We start from the raw sequence: 9853 nt of genomic DNA on the forward strand, positions 1-9853 counted from the left end.
GATTGATTTAAGACGGCGCAAGAAGAGAGCCTTAAATCAATTACTCGCCAGTAGAAATGTGTGAGGTGTAGCTTCCCTGTGGTGTATGTAAGGATAAAAAAAAACCTTTTGATATGGCTGCATGGAGGTTATTACGTGATATCAAAAATAACTTTTTAGAGGATTACGTGGCATGGACTAATAATCCTTGCTGGGATCGACGGGAGGAGGGAGAGGCGGGGTTGACGTAATATAAATGTTTACCGGGAATAAATATTTCATTAACTCTACAACAATATGTATAGTTTGTAAGGAATAACAAATTTTTCCTAGTTTAGTTCAGCCTTCCCCCGAGGCGGTGGTAGTGGTGGCTGTGCCGAGTCAGGAGAGGGACGAGGCCGAGCAAGAGCGAGGGTCAGTCTAGAATGGAACGCTGACGTGTGCACAGTGCCATCCTCATTGTTGTTCTCTCCTCTTGCTGTACTCCTCGGCCACCATGCCTTCCAGATCGGAGGATATACTAGAAGGCTTCAAGATGTATCCTTTTTCACCCGAGCAATATGTTTATAATCGACACCTCCAATTGCTGCTCTAGGAAGGGTTTGGTTGCCATGGGTAACCGAGTAAACAAAAGCTGACCAAATGGAAACTATTATGGCACACACCACGGGGCTATTAAAGTAGTGGTGTGTGCTGCTCTTCTGCCTGGCCTGGGATGGAGTGGTGGCTGGGGGGGGGGGTGATGTGTACAGTGGCCTGGGGGTTATAAGGAAGTCTGGGGTTGGATAGATTGGCAGGTCAAATTTGGGATTCATTTGATTGGTACTTGATTTCGAAACGTGCTTTGTGCTTTCAGGTGTTGAGAGCAATGTCTTTCGCTTGTCCTAGTGATAGTGAAGAGTTCTGACTGTTATCTTGATGTGTTAACACTAGGACAGTTAATTACTACTTTTTAGGTGATGGTTCCTTCTACTTACCATCCAGGTGTCAACATTTTATTACTTTGAGTGATCCTAAACCTTGTTTTTTTAAACTTGAGGTTGTGTGCCATGTATATGAATAATCTCGTAATCTTTTTCTACATAAAAGTAATATAATGCATCTAATTAGTTGTCACACAATTTAGGAATAGCTGACCTGCATAATTTATGTGCAGTGCAACTGGAAACATATAGTGAACAAAATTATCTGCAGGGAGCAATTTTATGGTTGAAGTACTGAACTTAAAGCCTGTGGATAGGGCCAAATCTACATGCTTGGGTCCATTTATGCCACATTAGTGAAGTTACATTGCATTGAGTGATTTTAGCAATTTTGGGGTGGCCACAAGAGTATCGCTGTGGGCTGTGACTTTGTCTCAGAGCAATGCCATCCAAAATTACCTGTTATCTTAGCATCCTGTGAGTTAATATTAAAAAATGTTGGAAATACCTCATTTAGGCCTTCTCCCCAACATATTGGAACCTTGTAGCAAAGTGATTGAGGGGGCAGCCCAGGGAGTAAAGACCCCCACCAGTTAGAGGTTACATTTTTGTTTGATTTAAGTTGAGAAATTTTTTATCTTTTTCTTGGTCTGATAAGGATTCTGCAACTCAGTACTTTTTGGTACAAATGTCAGTACATCCCCCAATAAAACATGCTATCTAGTGGCTGATCTGCAGTTCTGGCATGTAAGAGAGTTGAGGATCAATTTCATTCTCTCTCTCTCTCTCTCTCTCTCTCTCTCTCTCTCTCTCTCTCTCTCTCTCTCTCTCTCTCTCTCTCTCTCTCTCTCTCTCTCTCTCTCTCTCTCTCTCTCTCTCTCTCTTGTTATGCTGTCTTATTATGAAAATCTCTTATCTCCCTTTGCTCTGTTGTGGAGTCAGATTGCAGTGAACAAGAACACTACACCTCTGAAATAATGAATCTGACCTTTTTCTTCCTTGCTCCCCTTACCCTCCCTCCTCTCTATCTCTTCCTCTCTGTCTCTCTCTCTCTCTCTCTCTCTCTCTCTCTCTCTCTCTCTCTCTCTCTCTCTCTCTCTCTCTCTCTCTCTCTCTCTCTCTCTCTCTCTCTCTCTCTCTCTCTAAGCAGGTGAAATGTGTATAATGAAATTTTACTACCCTTATCTTCAGTCCTTCCCTTTACAGCCTCATTCTTCATCTCTAATACACTTCTAGAGAGAGAGAGAGAGAGAGAGAGAGAGAGAGAGAGAGAGAGAGAGAGAGAGAGAGAGAGAGAGAGAGAGAGAGAGAGAGAGGTGATTTTATAGAATGATGCATAGATAGATATTGCAGGAGACAGGACTCAGTGGCACCTAAAGGTAACATGATGCAAGCTTTAACACTGGCATGTGCAAGTGAGACCAGGACGTGTAACTTAAGTCATAAGTGTAGGATTGAAATTTGACTGAGTAGTTATCTGAGAGGCACTGTACCTATGGTGTGAATCAAGTGCAAGGTGACACTAATGGAAGTGTATGGGAAGAGTTTTCTTGATAATAGAGAGAGAATGTGTTTGGATTGGTGTTGATAAAATATTACTGAAGATGATTGGGTCACTTGAGAATTGAGAAAAAGATATTGAGGAATGGAGAAGAGCTGGATAGATGCTTTGGGGTTGAAGAGTTTGACATCTTTAAAATGGGGGGATACAGTGCTGAGGGGGTGAAGGGACTGGAGTGGTCAAGGATGAAATGCATGGAGACACTGCTAATGATAATTCTCATCCCCTTTAAGGAGCTGCAGCAGTCAGCTGTAGGATCAACTATTCTTAACTATTGCTATCTTAAACTTTCTGCCTTCTTACCTTCCTCCTCCCATGGACTTGCTACACATGAATTTTCAACTTACACATCCTACTCTGCTTACTTTATTAATGCATGAATGATCAGTATCTTCACCTCTTCATTCCCCCACTGGTAAACTGTGCATTGCTGCATCTCACTCCCTATTTTTTCCAGTTTCCTTTGATTTGAGCTCCTTCAAGTGAGATTTATCAGTTCCTCAGGAATGAATCTGCTGCTGCCCCTTTTCAAGGCTCATATATGTACTATTTTATGGAGTGAAATCTAGAACTCTTACACTAGTTCCTGAACCACTGTACAGTTTTATCAGCTATACAAGCTATTCTTTTATTCTTCACCTTCTTGGTGCACACAAGACCACCTTAACAAGCACATTGTTAAAAGCCTTCTTCATTCCAGTTCACAGAACACAATATTGTTTGATCATTATTATTGCCAGGATTATATTATGTAATCATTATTCTTAGAGTGAATAATTGCATTATAGCATTGTAATGGCCTAGTCTTGGTTTGAAGCTGTGCCTGTCCTTTTTGGAATACACTTCCATTGTCTTGTGAATTTTTTTTTTTTAGTAGCTAGTTTCTTGGCATGCAGGAAGAAAACAACAAGGATCTTGAATGAATTCTCCATCATCCAAAACATCCTTAACATGGGTCTCCAGAAACTGGATGAACCTGCGAGATGCAGACTCTGGCAAAGTTCTCTGGCAAGGCACTGAGGACTTGTAAGTAAAACCAGGAAGTGAGAGAGAGATCAGTAGGCTTTGATTGGCTCCCTATGCAAATTTACTCTTAAACTTCGTCTTGTCTAATAGATTTATATTATAATAATATATGATACTGAATTATTATTTAATTACAGTAGTTTCATAGTATATTATTCTAGACAATTTTTTGCATGTATATATCCCAGCTGAGTACTGTAGACAGTTCAAAGTCTCAAGCAATGGACCAGTTGAAACAGGAAAAATAAGAATTAATGAGTGACTGAATGAGAGATTGATAATGAAAAAATAAAGCTAAAGAAAATCCTCTTATAGTACTCACATTAAAATTATGGTGAAGTACTACTTATAACTTATGGGGATACAAATTATTTTCCTTTGCATTTGTAGAACAAGAGATTTCATGGTTTGGTGATTTGCAGTTATGTCAAATATTGCTTGCACCTGTGAATTAGGAGTTATGAAAGTTGATATTCATGTGTTGCCCAGCTCTGATATCAAGTGGCTATGAATTATCTTCTTAGTTTTTCCATCATGTTATCATATATTTTCTTTTCCACAAATCAATTGACAAGTAAAATTTTAGTTAGTAGTAATGTCTTGCTTCAACATGACCACCTACAAAAATGTGAAGGCATTGGGTTGTGTAAGAACTATACATAGAAGTCACTGCTGTGTTTCATTAAGTTGAAGGTTGGCTACATTTTGCTACATTACCAAAATTACATCTTGTCAGAGGTATAAGTATACCAATATCCTGATAGGAGTGTGAAATGAGTGATGGACTTGTTTCACATTGGTTTTTAAAAGTACATTTACTTTACTGACTTGATGTCTCTTCATTTCTTGGAAAGGATGTAGTATCAATTCTAATATAATTTTCCAATATGTCACAGTCATAAGCAGTGACCTTTAGTTATTGACATTGGATGTAAGATTCACTAATCTTTGTTTTGTGTAGCATGAGGATTAGTTCATGTATATTTAATTATCAACACAGCCATTGTTTATCTTTAAATTATATATAGTAGCAACCTGTCAACTGCACTAATTGATTGATTAAACACATTTCTTACATAGTTATGTATATAGTTTACTTAGGATCTAAAAGTTTTATCTGGTATGAAGAATGTAGAAGTCAGTGTAAATATAATGAGCAATTTGCATTTGGTGAAACTGTACATGAAATATCAGTTCAGTAGAAATTTTCTTATCAAGGTTGAGATTTTTATGTAATTTAAGTGCATTAATACATATCATTACCTAGCCTCCATCCAAGTGTACTGTTTGTGAGTTATATGCAGTGCATTCTCAGTTGAACATAGAGAATGAAAAGACAAAGCTTTCAATAGGACTGACCATGGCATTTTGAGGACTGCTTAGGACCTGCAGATACCTATTATCCCTTCATTTTTTATTTATTTATTTATTTATTTTTTCTCCCCTGCTATACATCTATGAATAGAGAAGCAGTGCACAAAAAAAAATCAAAACTGTTTTAAGATGAGAGGAAAAATTAATTTCAACAATATTGCTTTGAATTTTACAATAACCAGTCCAATAACTAATCCACTTGCCACACTAATTTTTAAAACTTTATCACCTGTGATAAAGGTACTACTAATAAACTCCAGAACAATTTTCTTCCTGCAGTCATGCAAGAGTTCAGAGGCATTTTTTTAACGCTACACAGCATCTATTTCTAAGCTGGTATTTAAGATGAAATTATCTCATTAATTTCTTCTTATTATATAAATTGATTTTGTAGATTGTAGAACGTAGTGAAGGTGATGTATGATTTTTAAGGATAATTTGACATGCCTTATCAGTTGACATCAAGTGTACTGAAAAATATGTTAATTATTTCCAGTACCAACCCAGACATAGAACATGAGGCTCGGGTGCCTAGAAAAATACTCAAGTGTCGGGCAGTCTCTCGAGAAATCTCTTTTTCTTCAGTGCATGCTATGGAAAAGTTCAGACTGGAGCAGCGGGTATATTTCAAGGTAAGTTGAACACACCACATATGGTAAGGTGTTTTATTCCTCTGGTTTTGCCTTGCGAAGGATATTCATACTATAAGGCTATTTTAATTTCATTCACAAGCTGAGTTGTCCTATAGCTGGACCATGGTTGCAGTAAGATGTGAGAATGATCATCTGAATTGGTAGTAGTTCCCACTGTATTGGACAAGGAGGAATGTGAGGTCTGTCTATAGTGTCCAGATATTCCAAGTACCCTTATACATGTATTGAGAACAAGTTATGTAATCCGTTGGGGGGAATCTTAGTGAACGTGTGTGAAAAAAATACTTTCCTTTGAGGCAATGAGATGCTGGTGAATAGCTTGTTTATGGTATGACTGTTATTTTCATAATGATCAAACAAGTACATCAACAGAAGTATATCTTATTTTGCTTGGAACTGGAAATTTCATCCACAGAAATTATTCAAGTGATTAAAAAGTTTTTTTAAGGATATTTCATTGATTGAAGCTGTGATAAAATTCAAATTAGATTTGTCCTTTGATCTATGTTATGAAAAAATTTTAACAATTAAAATAAAGTACTGAATGTGTGTGAACTGCAATCATAGAAAACTGACTATTGACATGAATAGAATTAGAAGATCTAAGGATTCAGAGAGCTTGGAAGATTTTGGCTTAAAAAGTATGGCATTAAACTTTTGAATGAATTATATATTTGAATATGGAAGATCTTACTGTACTCTTTGTGGGAATTCATGTCCAAGCATTTAAACATTACAGAAAATTGACATTTCAGGATCGCATGTTGGAAGAGTGGTTTTTTGAGTTTGGCACTGTGATTCCCAACTCCACCAACACCTGGCAGAGCTTGATAGAGGCAGCACCTGAGTCGCAAATGATGCCAGCCCAAGTCCTCAGGTAAGGATGAGACACACTATGCAGTAAAGTTGAAGTAGCCTGTATATGAAAGAGGTGGTAGTAAAGATGTAGAGCTTGAACGAGCAAGAAGGGAGAGTTTGGATAGGGAGGGTTGGAGGCCCTTTTGCAAGGTAGTTTCTTAATTTGTAAGAATGATCATACATCTCAGTAATTTCCTTTACATCATAAACCAGAGCTTCATGACTGGATCAGGAAAGGTGTCACATGCTTTCACAACTATAATTTAATTATAAATAAGATTCTGACACATGCCCTCTTGTTTACAGTGGGAACGTTGTGATAGAAACAAAATTCTTTGATGATGATCTTTTGGTGTCAACATCGAAAGTACGGCTTTTCTACGTCTGATTCAGCTGTTCATTCCTACGTTTACTTCAGATGGTAACTACCTTCCATCTGTACTGGCAGTGAATGTGTGTGCATTTATTTATCTATAGGCTAAGTTAAGCCACTGGAGATGTGGTGTGCATTGAAAGTTGTATGGATGGATGAGTTTATGTAAATAATTTGTTGCTTTCCACAGTTTTCTTAGGAGTTAATACTTTGATATTTTTATTAATTATTTGAAAAATTGGTTTAGAACACAGATAACTGACATATTGACTTGATTCTGGCATCCTCTGGAAGGGAAGAATGAAATGGAAGTAAGGAAGTCAAATTACAGAACAAGTATAAACGGAGTAGAATTGAGAGTGGCTGGGAAGCTAGCTACCATGACCCCACACAGTGAAGCAGTCGTTAAAATAAAGTGCACTCTCATGCTTTAAGTTACAATTCTTTCTCACCTTGCCACAGATACATCTTTCAACCAAGATATTTTAGATTTTTGTATTCTGAAGACAAAGGATGTATGAGTCTTTTGTTTGTTTAACACAATAAAGGCATGAAGATTGCACAATTGATAATTGAAAGCAAGCAGTTTTGGGGAAAATGTTGAAACTTAAAGTTTGGAGGAGAGACAAACAGAGAAGCCTTGCAGCTTAGGGGTTAATTATAGGGTTGTGCATAGACACATCCTGAAGCATTTCTACACATCCATTTCTTGCAGTGAGTTAAGCAAGAGTGAGGCTTCAAAGATAGTGATTTTACTTCTATTTTTTGCCACTCTTTAAATTGCATTATAATGGAAATTAAATAGAACTGTAACTTGTCCATAACTGAACAGTATGAAACATTAAGATTACAGTATCTAGAAATAGGGAACAAGCAATCTCATGTATAATCATCACCCATTCCAGGGTTCTTCATCTGCAAGGTCCTTCAGCACTTTGCTGGAATTCACTGCTGGCTATGTCACTTCTGTCAGGTTTATATGGTAGTTTCCCTATTATTTTTATACTAATTCTTATGGTTTTTGTAACACTCCAATGAAGAAAGCTGTGTTAAGATAGTTTTGTAAAATATATACGTATATATATGAGAAATATGATTTAATGTATATAAGTGTACTTATCTTCCTTTGTTTGCCCACTGGCTGCCTTATTCACTGGAGTATAGTCGTATTGCTCTGTAGTACTTTCTGTGAAACAGCTAAAGTACCAGTGAGGAGTTAGCTAAGACATTTTATTTTGCTGGTACAGAACCATGCTCCCTTTGGCACAAATGTGACCTTATTTCCTAATCATCTTTCACTCTTAATGCTATTTTTGAACATTATTCCTGCATAATACTGTACACCATAGTGTAAAATTACTGTTCTATGTTGAATATAAGGATTACTTTAGTAGGACACTGTGTGATCTTATCAAGGTGCCATGGGGAACATTATGGTGTTGAATCCCACATGTGTGGACTACCATCACCTCATCAACTGAAAAAAATGTGATTAAACTGTTAGGACAGTATTCAAATTGTAAATTGTATTTTCCAATTATATAATTGTATGATATTAATTAAATTTGTAATTTTTATTTGCACTTTTCAAACAATTTGGAAGTGGTGGTATATAATTGATAAACAATTGTTACAAGCTCCACAACATGTAAGGAGCCTATATTCACTTGTACAGCTTAATAGCCTGCATTTCTGATCCCATATTCCATTTCCTTTTCCTTTCCAAAAATTATGAATGCATTTATGTGGAATCCATCACACTAGTTACATTCATATCAATTTATAATAGAAAGCAAGGCTTATACAGATTGGTGTAAAAGAAAGAAAGATGATTTTATAAGATGATGTGTATTCCACCAAAATTAGTTCTTTGAGGTTGATAAATTTCACACCAGTTGTGGTGATTGTGATAAAATGTGACATTAAACATTGTTGTTTGTTGTATTTTTGGTCAATATTATGCAAATTAATAGACATGTTCATTTTATAATTTGTATAAAAAGTGTAAATTATATTTTTGTGAAATGTTTACTGTTGAATCATCATTGTTTTGTGTTTCTCTACTGTCAAAATCATCATAATATTGCATACTTTGTCAAGCTGAATAATCTTAATTTTAAGGTGAATTTCTCAGGCAAAAGCCATTTTAATGAGCATGGAAATTTGATCATTAATGGGATGCAGTTTTTAGTAGCATAAATGAGGAAGGAATATCTTTTCAAACTAGTTTTTCATTGTTATCCTCCTGAAAATAACATAAACCTTCTTCCTCCCACTTAGCACTGATATCAAGTGCTGGTCTGAGTGACATTTTGTCAATAACTTAGGCATTCTTAAATAGGAAAGATGGGCAAATGTCACCAATTGATGGTCTGATAAAATATGTTACAATTTTGCAGGCAATAGAAATTACTTCAACTTCTTATTGAGCTCTCTACCATTCAGCTACTTTTCTTTTGTACAAGTAAGAGCTGACAATGCACCAGTGAATGTGATGTACTGTGCCATCTGCAAGATTCAGGTTTTAACTTTTACCAAACTCTTCAAACTGTAGTAATGAAACATAGCAAGAAAGTGTCTGCATAACAAATTGTTATATTAAAGGTCTGTAGTAAAAATATTGCCAGAATAATGTTCACTGCATCTGAAAAAGCATAGATCTACAGTTTATGCAAGTAATAACTTGGAAGTGACATGAATAACAATCAGTTTATGATGAAATCTTCCTCCTAACATATTTGGAAGCTTATGCAAAAGTTAGGAATGTAAAACCAGCAAGTACATGCAACACTGTTCTCAACTGAAAAATTATTACTCGGTACAAAACTAACGTGTTTAAATCACATTTATTAGAAGTCAGCAGGTCTTACACTTGCCCACTGTAATCAACCCTGTCTAGCATTGCAAAAAATCAGGTTAGATTTTGAATTGCTAACAATCTCTGTTTCTAGACAATATCATTGATTTTACAAGTGTTTTAGGATATTGTCTTTCGTGGCGATTTTTTCTGGGTATCTGGTTTTTAAGCAACATGAATATTTATATAGCACAAGAAAGAAAACAAATAACTGTTTACATGTTAAATTAATGTATCCATTAGAAAAAC

At 36.1% G+C, this 9853-nt stretch overlaps 1 protein-coding gene across 1 annotated transcript; it reads left to right on the plus strand.

The window, feature by feature from the left end:
* The first annotated feature begins 343 nt into the window (after positions 1 to 343).
* On the plus strand, positions 344 to 8970 carry LOC135111087 (retinal rod rhodopsin-sensitive cGMP 3',5'-cyclic phosphodiesterase subunit delta-like). Its single transcript, XM_064024017.1, has 6 exons — positions 344 to 516; positions 3427 to 3489; positions 5360 to 5495; positions 6272 to 6393; positions 6681 to 6795; positions 7653 to 8970. The coding sequence occupies exons 1-5, from the start codon at positions 476 to 478 to the stop codon at positions 6760 to 6762; spliced, it is 444 nt and encodes a 147-aa protein (XP_063880087.1). The 5' UTR covers positions 344 to 475; the 3' UTR covers positions 6763 to 6795; positions 7653 to 8970.
* The last annotated feature ends 883 nt before the right edge of the window (positions 8971 to 9853 follow it).

Source organism: Scylla paramamosain, chromosome 21 (assembly GCF_035594125.1).
Source record: "Scylla paramamosain isolate STU-SP2022 chromosome 21, ASM3559412v1, whole genome shotgun sequence".
Lineage (NCBI taxonomy): Eukaryota > Metazoa > Arthropoda > Malacostraca > Decapoda > Portunidae > Scylla > Scylla paramamosain.

Coding starts and splice junctions, on each gene's coding strand:
- LOC135111087 (XM_064024017.1), top strand. CDS start 476: ATGCCTTCCAGATCGGAGGATATACTAGAAGGCTTCAAGAT. Junction 517..3,426: donor ATACTAGAAGGCTTCAAGAT/GTATCCTTTTTC, acceptor ATGGGTCTCCAG/AAACTGGATGAACCTGCGAG. Junction 5,496..6,271: donor AGCAGCGGGTATATTTCAAG/GTAAGTTGAACA, acceptor TTGACATTTCAG/GATCGCATGTTGGAAGAGTG.